We start from the raw sequence: 18,732 nt of genomic DNA, 5'->3' as shown, positions 1-18,732 counted from the left end.
CGGCAGCATGAAGAAGAACCAGACAGTGCAGGGCACCTTCAGCAAACTCTTCGGCAAGAAGCACAACGCCCCCGCCACCTCCCTCTACGCCACCAATCCCCCCTGGATCTTCACCCAAGAGGCCCCGGAGGAGAGGACCAGGCGCTTGGGTAAGTGCGCCCGGGAGCGGGGAGGGCGCTGGGCGCTGGGCGCTGGGCGGGGGGCGGGGCGCGCCCACCCCGGGAGGCGCTGGGGGCGCTGTCTCGCCGCCGGGTCTCCGGGCGTTCCGCGCGGCTGGCAGGGCGGGAGAGGAAGGAACACGTTGGAGCCTGCGAACTGGCCGGGAGGGAGCTGGTGGCAGGGGAGGCGGCGCCGCAGCGGGGTGTCTCTGGGAAAGGGCCGTGGGGGGACAGAGGGGCGCGGAAGGAGGAGACCGTTCCCACAGCGCGGTCCGAGGCCTTTGCCACCACCGCGTCGGATCCTGGTCCCTCTTCCGAGGTGTTTCTTTTCCCAACTCGGCGGAAGTTATGTTTGCGTTATTGTTGCCAGAAAGACTTGCTGGGGTTTGCAGTGGCCCCCTCTTCCCCGGCAGTACTGTTGAGTTCCTCCAGCTGAGGGCTAGGGGGTGGCGCCTTCAACCCCCACCCTTTCTGCTTCCTCTGTTCTCTCCAGTTCCCCATGGGGCCTCTCCTGACCCGGAGAGAGGGGGTTGCTCTCTGGGTGCTCACACACTCGGCTCTGCACAGGGGAGGCCCAGGAAAAATCAACAGGAGCCACGGCAAGCAGGATACCAGCCTGTGCAAGCCGCCAAGTCACGTATTAGGGTCTCAGGCTCTTGCCAAGTCAACCTGGGGCCTGGGCTTTCTACTGGCTCAGACAGAGGAGCAGGAGATGGGACGGTGGAGGCCAAGGAAGCCCCTCCTTACTGCCAGCTGCTGCTGGCCCCTGGTGCAGGATGCTGGATCTCTGCAGGCACCTGGAACACCATGCTCGCCTGGTCCTGGGGCTCTGGCCATAGGTCACCTCATCGTGGCATCTTTCTGCTGCAAGTTATACCCTCTGTCACTTAGGGAAAACCAGGGGGTGGGAACAGGAATTCACTTCTTGTGTATGATCCAAGGCTCTGGGCCCAAGGAGGGTCCCTCATCCTTGCTCTAGCTTACCTGCCTTCCTTGTGACCCCATTACCTTCACTGACCTTTATGGCCACTGTGCCGGACCCACAAAGGATGTTATAGCCTCAACCCCCACTGTCAGATTCAGTTCAGCACCCAGGTTGTCATAGTTGGGACACAGGCACCTGGACAGGAGCAGGGCACACAAGATGTCGCCTCCCCCCTGCCCAGGGAGCTCAGGCGGGCGAGTGAGCAGAGCTAACTGGATGCCATTTAGCCAGTTCCGAGCATTTGCTGTAAACGATTAAGTTCGTAAGGAGCAGAGGAGAGAGATGACCTCTGGCTGGAGCTGGCATTTGAGCTGAGAGGAAAGGGCATCCAGCATTTTGCAGAACCAACAGCAGGAGCAGAGGCCGGGAGGGGCAGGGCAGTCTGGAGGCATGGGTTAGGAACTTGCAAATACACGTGTGCTGCCAAGTACAACTGTGAGGCCTGAATGCCTCTCCTGGCCTGTGTAGCAAACGTTTATTGACCCCTTCTTAGGTGCAAGGTACCATTCTAAAGTCCTTGTGTTGCTAACTCTTTGAATCCTCACCTAGCCTCCGGTGCAGGGACTATTATTCCTGTTTGACAGATGACAGAGGCACAGGGAGGTTAAGTAACAGATGAGATCACACAGCTTTAAATGGCCAAGCCAGCATTTTCTTAAGTTTACAATTCAGTGATTTTTGGTAGACTTATAGAGTTGTGCAACCATCGCCACATTTCCATTACTGCAAAATTTCCCTCATGAGGTGGAGCTAGTATTTGCACCCAAGCAGTCAGGCACCCAAGACCACACTCTTAGCCAGCTTGCTGAACTGACTGTGGAAGGAATTCAAGAGTGAATTTGACTTCAGGAGCATCCACCTGAGAACACCTCCTCCCCACCCCCACCCCCACCCCCATACACACACATTCCTTCTCCAATGGGACATCTCAGAAATGCCTTAGACACGTCTCTGTCTCTGCATTTTTGCCTGCACTGAGCAGGCTGCTGGTGGGGACAGGTCTCTCTGGTGAAAGAAGTGGAGGCATGGTGCCCTGTCATGTCTAGCCAGCTGCTGCCTTCGCCAACCTGGACAGGGCTAGAGCCCAGGGGACAGCTCCTCCCATTCCCCAGGGCGGGGCTGGGCCTCCAGGTGACTCAGCCTGGTTGCACCCTGTGCATGGAGGGGTGGAAAACGATATGCACTCAGCAGGTTGGCTCCCCACTGCTTCCGGGGTGTTCCCTAGGGTGTGGCAGAGGTCCTCCTCTCTGCTGAACAGGACATGTGTGTGGAGTTGGGGACAGGAGAGACGAGAGTTGGGGATTTTGTGATATGATGGAGATGCCATACTTGCCTTGGATCCTGCCTCTGTCAATAATGTGGGGACCAGCCACTCTCTGGGCCTCAATTTTTTCTTCTGTTAAATGAGTATGGTGTCCAGACTACCTACAAAATAACTGCTTGACCTCTGTATATGGCAGTGCTTTGAAGAGCACTAAAAAGAAAAGCCTGAAAGCAAGGATTGGCAAATTATGGCTCTGGCTCATATCTGGCCCATGGCCTGTTTTTGTCAATAAAGTTTTATTAGAACACAGCCAGGTACACCCATCATTTACATGTCGTTTATGGCTGCTTTCACACTGCAGTGGCAGAGCTGAGTAGCAATCGCAATCTTCGTTAAGCCTCCTGCCTTCCCCCAGCCCACACAAGGGTCTTAAAAGGCTCCACGGTTGTTTTTTTAAATGCAGCAGAGACTGGATGGTCCACAAAGCCAAAAATATTTACTAGTTGGCCCTTTACAGAAAAAATTTGCCTGTGTCAACACCTGCATGATTTATTATTATCAGGTCATTCCCAAGTCTGAGCACTTCCTGCCCTTGCCTCCTTCGGTTCTTCTTCCTAACATTGTTGTAGACTACAGGACACTGAGACGTGAAGAGGCTATCTTGAGGTCTCAAAGGGGTTGCGATGAGAGTTCCATATGGTCCTTGAGTCTGTGACATTCTCTGAGATGCTGGTGGTATCCAGCCCTTGGAGAACAGCCGGAAGGAAGGAGGGGGAGAAAAGTCAATGTAGGGATGTGTAAGGGAATTAAGGAGTAACCTTGCTCGGTGGCTCCAGCCATGTAAAACTGTTTGCACAAGAATAGGCTGGGCGCAGTGAGTAAAATGCAAACAGCCATGTGACGGTGGTGCCGGGTAGATTTTTCTTTGAAGAATTTCCCCAGCATTTATTCCAGTGACTATTAGGAGGACTTGCCTTAGTGCAATCGCAATCTTCGTTAAGCCTCCTGCCTTCCCCCAGCCCACACAAGGGTCTTAAAAGGCTCCACGATTGTTTTTTTAAATGCATGAGAAAGCAGAGATGTGGATCTTTGCAAATCCAGCGATAAAGGGCGGGCTGCCGAGACGAGGCTGCCAGTCGCTCTGGACTCCTCCCTTGCCTTTTGGATTCGTTGAGCCTGCTTCTTTATCTACAGACACCCACTCCACCGCAGCAATGGTACACGCTGCTTGCTGGGGGACTCTCTTTCTTGCCTTGTTCCTCCAAATGTAAATCACCTTTGTCACAACCCCCAGGACGCTGATTTAAAATGCAGATTCCTGGGGTCCCACTTCAGGCACAGGAAGTCAGAATCTTGGGGCCAGGGCCCAGGGTCCATATTTTTCACCTGCTCCCAGGGGAAGGAAGGAATCGAGGAAGATTTGAGAATCCTGGGCTTTCCTTCCCCAGATGGAGCCAGGCCATTCTCTTCTCCTTTAGGACTTCCTGCAGGTTCTAAATAAATGTGTGGGGACTGTGGCCAGTTCCTTATCAAGAGAACCCCAATGCTCCCTAGGGTGGCTGTTGGTTCTGGTGTCCCTGCTTCTGGGGCCCCCGATCTCGTGTCTCAGGCCAGGCTAACAGGTAGGAAGCCATGAACCCCAGGAGCGGAACACATATTTCCAGCCAAGCTGGCACCAGCCTACCCAAGCTGGCCTGTGCTTTGCAGGGGTGTGAAGGAGACTTTTGTTTACTCCCGGCCCCTGGAGGTGTGCCGTGCTTTGCAGTTCAGTACACACACATCCACACCCTGGCTGCTGCCCCATTATATAAGCTCCTCTTGCCCCCGTAGTTCAACTCAGAAAGCCAGGCCCTCCCTTGACCTCTGCAGACCAGCTGCAGACTGCCCCTTTTCTTCCAGCCAATAAATTAATGACAATAATAATATCATCATCATCATTGTTATTATTATCAGTTGTCATTTATTGAACCAGGCACCAGGCTCAAAACCACATGTGTTTTCTCAGTTGAGGAAACAGACTCAGGCTCGGGCAGGTTAAGTGACTCAGAGTCCTTTCAGCTCAGGGCAGCTCCAACATTAAAGGGCCCCCATCCAGTCGCCTGTGACCCGGTTAAGATCTGATTCGGATGGAGTAGGTTTGCGATGGAGGGAGGCGCTGCGCCTCCTTCCCCGGGTCTGCAGACCACACTTGAGTAGCAGGTCCTGGCTGGGAGGCAGGGGGCCCTGTTTGCTTGCTCTTCCCCTTCTGCTCCCCACCCCTAAGGCTCCCCGCTCCCAGTCCCCCCTTCTGCTCTGTGGCTCCCAGCTGCCTTCCAGCCCAACCTCAGTGTCCCCTCTGCCCTTGGACAAAGGCCTTCCCCTGGTGCTCCGGTCAAGCCTGCCGGGGTTTGCTGGGACGGACTGGCCTTCTCAGGTTCCTGCCATGTGGACCTGGTAATTATCAGGAAGGGCCTCATTAAGGCCATTTGTGGGTTACATTCACATGGGCACCCCCCCACCCCCACCCCGCCGCCTGCTACTTCCCTGAAAGGCTGGGTCTCCCCTCGTGGCCAAGGATTGGATGCCCCACATTAGTGGGCTAAAGGTCTCTTTTGGGGTTCTGGGTTACTCGGGTCAAGGCAACACACGCCCCCAGCTAAAGCCCCTGGAATCAGATTAGGCCCGTGGCCAGTGCTCCTGGGGTCATTTGGGGGCTCCCAGCAATTTGGGGCCCCATACCATCACCCCAGCCCTCCACTCACCCCTGCTAGCTTCTTTTCCTCCCCTGACTTTGGGGGGATTCCTACAAAATAGGAGTACCTATCCCCATTTGACAGGTGGGGAGCAGCCCGAGAAGGTGCTAGAGTCCTCAGGTACACACGGAGGAGCTGGGGTCTGACCCCCAATCTGAGTCTCAGGTCCGTCTGCCTTCCTCTAGGCCTCAGCCTCGCGAGTCTCGTTCTGGAAAAACGGGAGACGGAGGGGAGAGATGCTGGTTCCCAGCATCATTTCCCTGCTGCATGGCTGTGACCAGAGGGACCTGCATTCTAGAGTCGGGTTTCCCAAGCTTGAATCCTGGCCCCTTATACTGAGCGACTGTGGGACCACGGGCAGGGGCCTTGACCTCTCTGAGCCTCAGTTTCCTCATCTGCAAAGCAGGAAGAATAAGAGTGCCTCCCGCACAGGTTTGTAAGGGCGAATGTCAGGAGCACGCAGAACAGCGCCCAGCTCATGATACGTGCGTAACAGACGTTAGACAGTTAAATCTTTATTATTAATCTCTCTAGTCGGGACCTGTCTGGGATTTGGGGAAAGAGCTAAGTGACTGTCCCAGAATCTTTCTGAGCTCAGCTTGCGTGCAGAGCCAGGGGCAGCTTTGGAGCTGGGGTAGGAAGAGCATTTTACCAGACTTTCTCCCCTAACTCTGAGAAGAGAAATGCAGATGCCCCCCTGAGAGGCTCCTCCCCTTGGGGGCTGGGAGTGAGGCAGCAGCTTGTGCCCAGCCCCCAGCTTCCCCAGTAAGCCATCCCCTCCCCCATCGACTTAAAACACACACACACACCCCGCCCCAGACAGCGAGAACCAGGCTGGCCTGTCTGGGGAGAGGCAGTGGGCCCCGTGCCCGGGGTAAGGCCCGGCATTACTTGTGCCTGGAGCCCAGCACTAGAAGTTGGGGGCCCTGTTTGGGCCCTGGCACCACCACTGCTCTGAGACTTTGGGCCAGCCCCACCCACTTTGGGCCTCAGTCTTCCCATCTGCAAAGAGGGCAGCCCCAGGTGTCCAGACTCAGAGTTCTCCCTGACAAGGGAGCAAAGGGCCACCTGCCTCCCAGTGGCTCTCACCCATGGGTACAGGGGTTCACCCATAATTTGCCAGTGACACGACCTGATTCAAGCTCGGAGCCCAAGCCCTTGGTGAAGCCAGGGGAGATGGGACAGAGAGAGCGCAATGGTGATGCTGCTGCTGCTGCTGCTGCTGATGATAAGAAGCCCTCCCCGTTACTGAGCACAAACTACCTACTAGGTGCTGTGCTAACCTGTTATACAGTTTCTCTCATTCAGCCTCACACCAACCAAGCTGGCAGGGACCATTGTTCACATTTACAAAGATGTGGAAAAAGCCTCAGAGATGTGGAGTAACATACCCAAGCCCCCCCATTAGTAAATGGTGGAGCAGGGACTGGAACCCAAGTTCAGCCAGCCTCGACCCCCACACCATCTTGCCTCCCCTCCCAGCCAAGGAGCTGCGGCCTGCCTGGGTGTCTCTGGCCTGGGGCCGCCGAGGCTTGGTGGTGGCCTCCTTGCAGCCCAGGCAGCCTCAGCCACGGTGTAAATGGCCCTGCGCCAGTGGCAGGGTCAGGCTCTGCTGAGGGAGGCGTGGAGGGGGAGCTGCTGTCCCCGGTTGAACTCTGAGGGGAAGCCTTCCTGCTGAAACAGTTGTGGCACCGAGAATCATTTTCGAACCGGGTTTTTGAATATTCGCTGGTTTTTACATGAACTCAAATCGTTGAGGAAGCGTAAATGAAAGCAAGCTGGTTTCATTTCCTGTCAATATATGAGGGAGAAATACAACCGAAAGGAAAGGAATCCTGTGCACAATCCTGTCAGAAAGAGGGTTTCATTTGGGGGAAAATTGGGGTGGTTTTAACAATTGGGTTTGGGTGAATGGAGGCAGACCTGGCTCTTCTATTTTTTCACTGCAGCATTTTTAGATGAATTTGCCAGACACAGAGGCTTGAGTTTTTATCTTGACAGGGCTGTGGTCCACCTGGGCCTCAGGCTCTGCTCAGAGCCCGTTCTCCGTCTCCCAAGGCTTCCTGGCTGCTGCAGTTGCTCCAGGGGTTTCCTAGAGGTGCCGCCTTCTCTCTCTCTGGGAGCTTCTGAGTCCACGGTGGCTCTTGGCACTTCCCTGCCTTCCTAGTCCCACGGGGACGTTCCTCAGCTGCCTCTGTGGTCCATGACAAGCTCAAAACCCCCCAGACTCCCAAGGATTCTTCCAGTGGGAAAGGGATCAAGTGAAAAGGCAGACACAGAGGGAGTTTCCAAGTTTCAGGGTGGACACGATGCTAGGATAGGTCCCCTCTTTCTGACTGAGCAGTGTCATTGTGTCCTCAGAGGGCAAACTGCCCAGCCTCCCCTCCATCACCCCCTTCACCTCCTCACTCTCCTTCCTCCCTCAAGAGGCGGTCTGGCCCTCCTTTATCTCCTCCGCTGAGGAGGGGGCTGCCTCTCAGGAAGGCCCATGCTAGCTAGCATCCCTGACGCTGCGATCCAAGCAGAGGTCATTTACTTCCATAGGAAAATCCCCCAGGTTGGACTCTGTTGTCTTTCTGTTTAGTTTTGGGCCTTCACCTTGAGGCTCAGAAAGCCCCGGCCCTGACCTTGAGCCCCTGGAGGACCTGGCTTATGGTGGTGGCCACACTTGCCTCACCTGCTGGCATGGCTTGACCGGTCGGGAACTGAGCCCAGGTATGAAGGGCCCAGGTAAAGTCTGCCACACCTCTAGCCTCACCTCTTTTTCTTTCGTCTTTTTCTTTTCTTTTCTTTTTTTTTTTTTGCTTAAAACAACCTACGTTTATTATCTTACAGTTCTGTAGATCAGAAGTCTGATCCTGGTCTTTACGGGGCTAAAATTAAAGTGTCAGCAAGACTTTGTTCCTTCCTGGAGGGTCTAGGGGTGAATCTGTTCTCTTGCCTTTTCTAGCGTCTAGAGGCCGCCTGCACTCCTTGGCTCATGACCCCCTGCCGTGTTCAAAGCCAGCGCTGGCCGGCGGGGTCTGTGTCACATCACAGCACTCTGACTCTGCTTCCGTCACGTTTCCTTCCGTGACTCCCAGCCACACCGCTTAGAACTGGGAAATCAAGTTGGATTTCTAAGAGGTGCCCTGCTTGGGAGGGAGCCACCTGGCCCTTCCACCCCAGCCTCGACCACAGCCGCTTTCTTTCCATGGGTTTTCCGGAGAACGACTGCATTCTTAGAAAGGGCTTCCCTGCTGAACACAATCACAAACCAATGAGACAGCAAACAGTGCCTCTGAGTCAGGGCTGAGTCAAGGAATCTGTGAGGTATTTAGAGTGCCCGCGTGAGGGTCAGCTGGCCCGGCTCAGATCTGGCTCTGTCCTGACCTATGCATGGCCTGGGGCAAGCTGCTTCACCTCCACCCCTCCCCAGCACTGCTCCTTGGCTAGAACCAAGCCTCCCTGACCCTCAAACAGCTCCCCTGCCCCTCGAACCCCCATCCTCCCATCCTTGTCCTGTAAATAGCAGGATCAGGATTCCCTGCATTGGGAGCAGTGCATGTAATGGTTGAGACCAGCCCCGGAGAAGAGAACCTGGCTTCACCATTTACTTTGAGGCTTTGAGCAAGTTATCTGACTTCTCTGTGCCTCAGTTTTCTCATCTGTAAGATGGGGATAATCATTGTACCAACTGGATGGGGCTGTTTTGAGAATTAAATGAATCAATAATGTATAAGATGCCTAGAACAGTGCCTGGTCCATTGAAATTGCTCAGTAAATTTTACCTATTATTATATTATTCCTACTATTATAGTCACCGCTTTGCCAGGTTGCTCGCTTCTGAAGCTCCTAGGAATCCCCAAATAGTAGCGATTAATATCATAACTCAGCTGTAGAAAGAAGGCGCCCTAGACCCCAACGCTGGTGCAGAGATTACATGAAATAGAGAGAGGGTCTGCCCAGGTGCCGCCTCTCTCGCCCTCCCAGTGTTAATGCCCACGCCACATGCAGTCCTGTCCAGGGCCCGCAGCCATATCACATCAGATCTAGGACCCTGGTGTCCAAACAGAACTATCTAGGGAACGTCCCAGGAGATCCTGGCGTCAAACACGTAGATTCTTGGAAGCCAGAACCAGGTGGGCATTAGTGGCAGCCCCTGGGTGTGTCCAGGGAATCTCTACTTTCTTGTTTCTGATTGGGCCAAATCTGCACTCTTATACCCCTCCCTTTCCTGCCCCGCCCCCTGGCATCTCGGGCTCCAGCCGCAGCCGCAGGCGCAGGCGCAGTGGAGCCTGGCCGACTGAACTGGGAAATCGTGACTGCACCGATTACACATGGCAGAGCAGCCCTGGGAACTGGAGTCCCCGGGGACGGGTGGAGCGCGCGGAGAACTCGCCGTTTGGCCCCTTTTGAGAGGTGGACAATCTTGAATGTACCAGCCGACCTCTGCCTGGCAGAACAGCACATAGAGGCTTCTGCGTCCAGGTCCTGGGGTGCTCCCCAGAGCCACCTGTCACGTTCCGAGCCCAGATTCTCAGGCTGTAGGTGCAGGAATATAGGATGAAGGTATTCTGATCCCAGGACCTCCTTGACAAGCCCAGTCTCTTTTGAATACATCATTTGGCTTTCTTGCAATTTTCTCCTAAAGTCATGTGCAACCGGAAAAGTAATCACAATCTGTTCAATGTTTTAATTAGGAGGATTCTGATTAACTGATTTTTTTTTTTTTGAGGAAGATTAGCCCTGAGCTAACATCTGTGCCCATCTTCCTCTACTTTATATGTGGGACACCACCACAGCATGGCTCGATAAGTGGTGTGTAGGTCCACACCCCGGGATCTGAACTGGGGAACCCCGGCCCTGAGGCAGAGCCCGTGAACTTAACTGCTGCACCACCACCGGCCCCTGGTTAACGGAAATTTTGAGCTTTCTTCTCTTCCTCCAGCTATAGAGGAGGAGAAAGTCCCTCATGCCTTATTAAATGGATGAAAACCCTCTTTGAGTTCCTGTCAAGGTGGGTTAAGGGTCATGCGGGAGATTGGCTGAGAAAGTGAGAATTGCCCCTCACGCCCTCCCCACGCCTGCAGAGACAGCCTGGAGCAGGCCCAGTAACCCAAGAAGAGGGAGGTCCTTCATATCATCTTCCTGCAGGGGAAGGGACCATGTTTGTTGAGCACTTACTATATGGGGGGCCACACTTACTCCTCACAACAGTCCTACAGGGTTGGTGCTGTCATCACTCCCATTGTACAGATGGGAAAACTGAGGCCCAGAGAGGCTAAGCGACAAGGCCAGTCAATGGCAGAGATGGGATTTGTATTATGTCACATGGACCCTACTGTCCAGTTCTTTCTGCTCTGCCTTCAAGGGCACATCAGAGCCATGCACACAACCATTGATGGTTTGGGGGTAAGGAAATTTCTAGTTAGAGGAGTCCAGAAAATGGCATCTGGGCCCCTGGGGGCAGCAGGTGACCTCATCTGCTCTGCTTGTTCCAGATTAGAAATTCAAACACTTGGGAGAAAAGCCAGCTTGTTTTCCTCCTTCTCTCAGAGATAAGCTTTAGCCAGGGCCTTGGCCGAGCTCTCAGGGCCCCCAAAGGAAGGACAACTTGTTGTAGGAATGAAGGCTCAAAACCTGTCGGGGGTGAATCAGGAGGGAGATGGCTGCTGGGAGCTGAAAGCTCCAAGAACACTGGGGGAGACCCCAAGAAACCGCCCCCTGCAGTCTCTCCCGGTGCTGCCTCAGTGGGCCCATTAGCACATGCCCCATCTGTAGGATCTTGTTATGTAAGAGGTGCTGAGCTGAGTCAAACAGCGGCCAACCGCAGGCCTGGGCTTTCCTTCCTGGGCACTGCAGGGCAGACTGAAATCAGCAGGCCCCCAGGCCTTTGATCTCCAGCTCATGCTCTCCCTTCACTTGTCTCCTCTAGATGGGATCTATTATGCAGACAACCGGTTTGACTCGGTGAGCGAATCAGGAACAGCCACGCTGAAAGCTAGGCCGAGAGTCCGGCCCCTCCTGACCTTCCTTCCACTGGTGAGTACGGGTCTGCTCTGAGGTCTAAGGGTCTGGTCTGGCTGGGCCACCTTGGCTGCCACAGACAAGGCAGTCCCACCTGCCCTGGCCCAAGTGGACATCCGCCTCATGCTCTGTCCATTCCTTTCCCTCCTGATGCCAACCCGGGGTGGCTCCTGGGAGGAGGCATGGCTGAGGCTCATGGCAGGAAGCCTGGGATTAGAGGTGTCAACTCTTCCAGGTTGGAACCCAAGGAGAGGTTATGGGGAACTTGGGTGTAGAGACAGTGCAGCAGTGGGTACCTCCGGCTAAGCAGGATTCACGTTCTACAGTTGTTGGTGGCTGCCTGCTCCATGCCAGGCCTGCACTGGATGCTGGGATTCAGAGATGACTGAGCCAGCATGGCTGCTCTCCAGGAGCTCCGTGCCCAGTGCAGGGAATGAGTGAGTAAGCGGACTGTTAGAACCTAGGCCAGAGCAGGGGCAGCCAATCTGACCACAGTGGGTGGTCAAGGAGGGCTTCCTGGAAGAGGTGACACTTGAACTGTCCCAGAGGACACATAACAGTGATCCTTGGGAGAAGGGCATTTGGGGCAGATTTGTTTGTGTGTCTGGAACTCCAGGAAACTCCCTTCTGGTGATCGGGCTTTTGTTCTTTGACAAAAGAGAGACTCAAAAAACAATCCCTCTGTGACCGGTTCTATTTATGTGATGAGAGTTCCCAGGTTTTCTGGGATAGTCTAGACCAGCGCCGTCCAATAGAAATATCATGTGAGCTTCATGTGTCATTTTAAATTTCCTAATAGCTACATTAAAAGTAAAAAGAAATAGGTAAAATTAGTCAAAAGAGTATCCTTTCAACATTTAATCAATATAAAAAATACTAATGCGATGTTTTACATTCTTTTTTTCACACTAAGTCTCCAAAATCTGGTGTGCCGCACTTAGAGCATATACATTCCCACTTCTGACTAGTGACATTTTGAGCGTCCAATAGCCACTTGTGTTCAGGGACAAAGCCCAGATCTGGAGGCTAAGCAGCGAGCCTCATAAATTCTAGGTTCACTCCTGTCTGTCAGACCTGGGTCCTGGTTGGGACAATACTGTCGCTGGGGTCATGGCCTCCTCATACATGAGGAGGAGTCTCTGTAATGCCTAGACTGGCCAGGCACCGAATCCTGTCTGAGTTCTCAGGGGCCTGGGTGCTGGGCACCCGCGTGTTCTGCCCAGCGCTGCCTGGCACGACCGCCTCCCTCTCCTCATCACCAGTTTTTTCTGGTTTGTCCAACCTCACCAACCAGACCCCGAGATTCTAGATGGGAGAGACTGAGTCTTACATTCTCCTTGCTGCCTCCCAAGGCCTGTATGTGGAGGGCTGAGCCCACAGCCCTCTGGGAATACAACTTTAAATATTTGTTTTCTGCTTATAAAAGCAATTCATGAATGTTATAGACAAATATAGAAAGTACAACACCAACAACAAAAAGGTATAAAGCAAATGAGTCAGCCCCTAACCTTGTCTCCAGAGATACATAGAGCTGTAACAGGGCTCGCTGCACCCATAAATGCAGATGAAATAACTTAGACATTTTCTATTGCTGGGGATGAATTAGATTCTCTCCTTTCACCTACCCCCAACACCCATACGAAGAATTGCAGTGCTGTGGGCCCAGGGCTGACACACCCGTACCTGTTCTGGTTGTTAAAATATTGAAATACATGGCTGTTGCCCCTTGAGTGGCTCTTGCTGTCCTGGCTTGTCCCTCAGATCTGAACCAGCATCTAAACGGCTCGTGCTGCACAGCTGAGTCTGTTCTGGTTGGACAGCATCTTGTATCCCCCCACCCCACACACACACTTTGGGCCCCTTTGGTAATCAGGGCTCTCCCAGCCTTTCTGCCCTCCTCCCTTCTGGTTTGGGTCCTCTGGTTTGGATCTTGTCTGCGCCAGCCAGGGCATGACTTGAGGACTATGCAGACCCCAGGCAGGCTGGCAGATGACTGGGGGGCCGCCGGAGTGGGCTCTGCTGGCTGGTGAGGCCTGGAGTTCCTAGACTGCTTTTTGGGAGCAGTCCTTCTGGGCAAGCCTCAGAGCCAGTCCCAGGGGATGGGGGCTTCTCCCCAACAAACTCACGCCCCCTCGCTAGTGAGGGTGAGAAAATGAACACACCATGAACCAACTGGAAGGGGCCTCATCCAGAAAGGGGAAGCTCACTCCATGCCTTTGGTGCCAGCTGAGCAGAGAAAGGCAGATGGAACAGCTCGCGAGGTCCTGTCCAGTGGCATGGCCACATGATCGTCGCTGACACATATAGAGCACTTACTTTGTGTCAGGCAGCATTCCAAGCACCCAGTGTATGTTAACAGAGTCAACAGAGCCGCCCTACCGGGAAGGTGCTGTCCTTAATCCCCATTTTACAGATGGAGAAATTGAAGCACAGAATGGGGCAGTAATTTGCTTAAGGTCACACAGCTCATAAGTGGCAGAGTTGGAATTTGAACACTGGTAGCCAGGCTCCAGGGTCCAAGTTCTGTTCAGGCCATCCTACTCTCCCCTCCACCCACTACCTAGAAGCTTTTTTCCTCCCTCCTAGTCCCAGCCTGGAGAACTACCTGCGTCTCCCTTGTCTACCTCTCTGAAACCCTGTTGAGCAGCCAGGGCTTGCTGGGCACCACGGTCTCTTGCCTCTTTTGGGTCATCGACCCCTCTGAGACCATGATGAGGCTATGGGCCACATACACACAATTTTGCTTGCAGTTTCAGCAGAGGGCTCTCAGGCCCCCAGAAGCCCACCTGCAATGTCCTTTAGATTAGGTTCCCTTGGCCTGAAGGCCTGTATCTCAGAGATGTCTCTGTGCTCCTGAACAGGTCACAAGATACAGAGCATCTTGCATCCCCTGCTCCTGGGGTGAGGGGAGTCCCACTCCTCTCCTTAGGCTCTGAGGGGTCCTTTGCTCTCTTCCAGGGCAGGAGGCCGGGAGGATGAGAAGCAGGAGGGCAGAGCTCCGTGTGGGTGTGGGTTCACACGCAGACACACATGCGCATACCGCCCCCTAGTCCCGCCGAGTCAGGGTGGGCGGGGAGCTGGGCCGGTGCCCAAGCCCTGCCTGACACTGTCCTAGCCAGCTGGGCCTCACCCCTCCCTATCCTCTTTTCCCACACTCAGAGGCCACCTCTTGGTCCAGGCCACCCTGGGGCAGGGGAGGCTCAAGGCAGCTGTCCCCAAGAAGCCAGGTGACAGACCCGTGCTCTTCCTCGAGCTCTGTCTGGGCCTGGGCCATCTTCTGAGCGCACCCCCACTGTCAGCACCCTCCATGAGCCTGCAAAGGGACGGGTGCAGGAGGGGAGGGCAAGATGAGGCGGGGGAGGGTAGTGCAGTTGCTTCCACCCCCTCCAGGGAGCTTCCTTGCCCTGTTTAAGGTGAAAGTGCAGAGGACTAAGACATACTTCCTCAGGCAGCCAGGAGCCATAGGCCAATTATGAAAAGGACCTTGGGATCCCTCAGTGACTGGGATGGGACCCAGATTGATCCTCGGGTAACTGGCACCAGTCCCGGCTCTGCCACTGGGCAGCAGGGAGGCTGAGGGCCAGGCCCTTCCTCTGCCGGGCCTCTGGCTCCTCACCCATCAGTGGGGCTTACACGGGATGGTCCTCCAGGGTCTCCCCAGCTGTGACTTTCTGTGTTAAAGTAGCTCCCTGAGGGAGGGGCAGAGGTGGGGTCAGCTCTCTGGAGGTCCCCCCGAAGCCGGGCCACTCACGAGGCGTGGATCACTCCCTGAGCTCTGCTTCCCCTCTGAACAGGGTGACATTGCAGCCACCAGGGCCGCCCCACTTCCTGCCCTGAGGGCCCTGAGAAACTGGGTCAGAATCACCACCCTTCAGAGCTGGGGGGACCTCGGCGCCCATCAGCAGGAGAAACCTGAGGCCCAGGATGGGAGGGTCCTGCCCGGGTCACCCAGCTCAGCAGAGGCAGAGGCCGCGCCTGGTCTCCTCCTCCCAGTCCAGTCCCGTCTCCACCACCTGGGCCGGGCTGGGCCGAGTAGGGGAAGGGCCTGTTCTCCCCACTTACTTCTGCCTCCCAGGGGAAGCCCGGCCCAGAGCTTAAGCCAGAGCCTGTCCCCAGCTTTCGAGAGCAGAGTGGATAGGACAGCTGGTAGTGGGAAGGTTGTGCTTCTCTTGGGGCTCCCACTTGCCCTCCCTGGTCTGAATCAAACCGTCCCCAGGGTGATGCATGTGAGGAATTAAAAATTAAATGTCAATGTGGCAAATATGGGGAAACTGGCTGGACAGGTCCCCAGGGATGCCCCGGGCATGAGAACTGCCTGGGTCACCCCACCCTCTGAGTCAGGCAGGCCTGGCTGTGCCTGGGGAGGTGTCAGGCTGGGCCCGGGGCAGGAAGCCCTATGCTCTGGACCCCGCCCTCTATTCCTCTGCTGCTGGGAAGCTCAAAGAAGCAGCCCGAGTCAGCTGGATTTCTCCTTTCCACGCTGCCGCTGCCCCGCCCCCCTCAATATGAGCTCATCTCTGACCTCCAGGCCCCGGCTCGGTTGGGGTTGGGGTTGGGGTTGGGGTTGGGGTTTAAGCTCCTTAGGGTGAGCTGGGCAGGACAGTCATCACTGGCTTTTGAGTGATTCATGTGGCTGACGTTAGCTGGAAGGGAACTCCTTGTGTTCGTGTGGGGGTGGGTGTCGGAGGCCTGAGCTCCCCACCCCCACCGTAGCCCACCCCCTCCTCCACCCACCCGGCTTCCCTCACAGTGAGGGCCTCAGCCCGCACCTCCAAAGCTCCACGCACACCCTCATCCTTACCCATAAACAGCTGCCCCATGAGCTCAGGGATGTGCGCCCCCAGCCCGGGCTGCCCCCAGGAGGTCTGACCAGGGAAAATGCCCTAGCGGTGGGCTCACTGCCATTTAAGCGGGGGATTCTAGGGACCTGGATGCCTGGAGCAGGGTCAAGAACGGGATGGCGTGGGCTCCGAGGGCGTGTCCCCTTGACCCGATGGACTCTGCCCCGTAGGGAACCAGAGCAGGGCCCTGCATAGCACAAAGTCCAGTACGGTACCCGGGTAGCCAAGGTCTAAGAGTGGTTCTGGGATGGTCGGCAGGGCCAGAGGAAGATGGCCTCATTGTTAGAACCTTCTCTGGCTCCCAGGAGGGCGGATGAGCTGTGGCAGATGGTGGAGGCTGGGGAGGGGAAAGTAATCAAGCTTTTTTCCAAATGCTCCCTGGCTCCCCACTTCAGAGGACCCTCTCTCTGGGAATACACCCCGTACCCTCACACTGCCCCTCAAAGCCGGGAAGACAACTGGCTGGGCTTCACCCAGCTGGGGACATTGGGTGCCTGGCGGGGTGTCCTTGTGCTTCTCCCTCTGGGGTCCCGTCCTCTGCTCCCCCAGCCTACAGTGCTGCCCCCAACCATGCCCAGTTCTAACTCTGACTCAAGGTCATCTCCCTTACTCCCTGCAGCTCCACACCCCACCCTGAGGTGCCCAGCCAGGCTCCAGGAAGAATCTGGCGAGGAGGTTTGCGTTTCACAATGCGTAGCTGAGACTCAGAGCTGGCCCATATCCAAGGTCAACCGTTTGTTGCCTGTTGGCCCAGCCCCTGGTGACCCACCCTTGGGGTTTGGCTGGGTTTTGAGGAACCCCAGGCATGAGGATGTGTGTGTCCCAGGTGTGAGGAGGCCAAGGGGGCAGTGCTGGAGCCATCAGTGGGCTGAGCCCTCCCCCAAGCCCTTGATGGCACAGCAGGGGGCTTGAGCCAGGCTCTGACCCTAAAACTGTCCAGGGGGGCAACCTCATCCTTCCATAGCAAGGGCTTTCCTCCCGTCCTCCTTCCTTCCCTTCCTTCCTCCTTCTCTTCAACTCTGAAAGGTTTGTAGTCAAAAGGGCAGGAGGGAATACACAGTGACCTGACCCTGGCTATGAGGAGGCACCTCCCTCTTCAGATCCAACCAGACAGATACACCCTGAGGGCTGTGCCCGGAGTGGAGCATCCAAGGACCCAGGGCCACTGCTGAGCTGTGGGAGCTGAGGGAGGAGAGCCCAGGAGAAATGCCCTTTCTTGAGCACTAACTCAGCAGGATCTCTTAGGCGTGCGGCTGCCTCTCGCGTCACAACAAACCCAGGGGAGGTGGGATCATGCCCATTTTACAGATGAGAAAACTGAGCCTCAGAAGCGAGGGAGGGGGTTGCTTATGGAGCACTGACTGTGTGTCAGAGACTGTCTTTGATTGCTTGGAAATGATAGAGTTAAATTAAGATTGCAAATCTGGTCTGCCTGACTCCGAAGCTCATATTCTTTTCACTTGATCTCACGAATTTTTTTTTAATTACTATTGTATTGAGTGTTTTTTTAATTATGAAGGAAACAGAAGTTCATTGTTATGAACTGAGAAACAGAGATAAGTATAAGGAAGGAGAGAAATATAAATATTCCTGGAATGGTGCTCCCCGCCCTCATCCTTACCCACACTGATCATTGCTGGGTAACTTTTCAATACACTGGGCTGTGATGATTTTTAAAGGGCTGCTTGACTGAACTGGGAAGCTGGCTTGCACCCCTCTGTGAGGTGAGGGAGGTGACCAATGAGCTTAGCTTCTGGGTGTTGTCCAGGTGTGGGGACCAGGAAGGACTGAGGCCCAATTTCATGTGGAGTGCCCCACCTGACAGGGCCCGGGCTGGACTCTGCCCCAGGCAGTGAGCAAGGGCTGCTGGGTGGCAGCAGCGCTGGGAGTGGGAGTGGCCATGGCCATGGCTGGCTGCCCGCTGGCCCGAGGAGGGAGGCACCAGAGGGAGGCACCAGCGGGCTGACCCAGCAGAGGCACTCACTGCTCATTTGCACATTGATGCTCATTTGCACGTTGATGCTCATTTGCATGTTCTCTGTTGGTTTCATTGCCCACAGGCTGGACCCCCCTCTCTTCATGTGGGAGGGATGTGGCGATGCCACCCTCAAAGGGCCACACAACCCTCTCCCCTGAGTATGTTTGAGATGCACTCCAATCCCTGCTGGCAGCACCCCCAGGCCCCAGGATCTGTCATTTTCGCAGAGCGAGCATGCCGAGGGTGGGGCAGTGTAAAGGGTAGGGCAAAGCCAGCTCCCCAGCTGACTGCAGCAGGCGGAGTCCATGTCCGAGGTCAGCAGTGACCCCACGCCCAGCCCTGCCCACTTGGCCTCACTCTGTGGCTCCTGGAAAAGCAGCTGCATGGACTCCTCCCTCCGACTATCCTCCCGCTTTGCCCACCAGCCCCTTCCCCTCTCAGGGGGCAGAGAGCTATCTGGAGACAATGGCTGACGTCTGTCCCAGCCTGTCATCAGGGGGTGGCTCCGAGTGTCCAGGCCACCGCCCACACGGCATAGGTGAGCTGAGTCACAGATGGGACACCTTATGGGCCTGGACTCACAGAACACCGTGGTTGAAGGACACTTAGTGTTTACAGAAGACAGGGAGGCCAAGAGAGAGAAGTGACTTTGCTCCAAGTCCCTTGGTGGTGGGGCTGGCACTGGAGCATGGGTTTTCCGCCTCTCTGTCCTGTATTCTTTCTACCTCTCATTCACTTGTCCAGGAGCTTATTCACTCAGCAAAC

The 18,732-nt window shown here is 55.3% G+C and overlaps 1 protein-coding gene across 2 annotated transcripts in view; it reads left to right on the top strand.

Annotated features, from left to right (window-relative positions):
- Positions 1-7: 7 nt before the first annotated feature.
- The window catches only part of C20H6orf132 (chromosome 20 C6orf132 homolog), a 33,509-nt gene continuing 14,784 nt past the window's right edge, over positions 8-18,732 (top strand). For both annotated transcript variants that reach the window (XM_023624933.2, XM_023624932.2), the window contains exons 1-2: positions 8-149; positions 11,057-11,163. In XM_023624933.2, the coding sequence (XP_023480701.1) occupies positions 8-149; positions 11,057-11,163 (249 nt within the window). The remainder of the gene's footprint in view (positions 150-11,056; positions 11,164-18,732) is intronic.

This window comes from Equus caballus, chromosome 20, assembly GCF_041296265.1.
Source record: "Equus caballus isolate H_3958 breed thoroughbred chromosome 20, TB-T2T, whole genome shotgun sequence".
NCBI classification, from domain to species: domain Eukaryota; kingdom Metazoa; phylum Chordata; class Mammalia; order Perissodactyla; family Equidae; genus Equus; species Equus caballus.
This window is presented reverse-complemented; position numbering and strand designations above follow the sequence as displayed.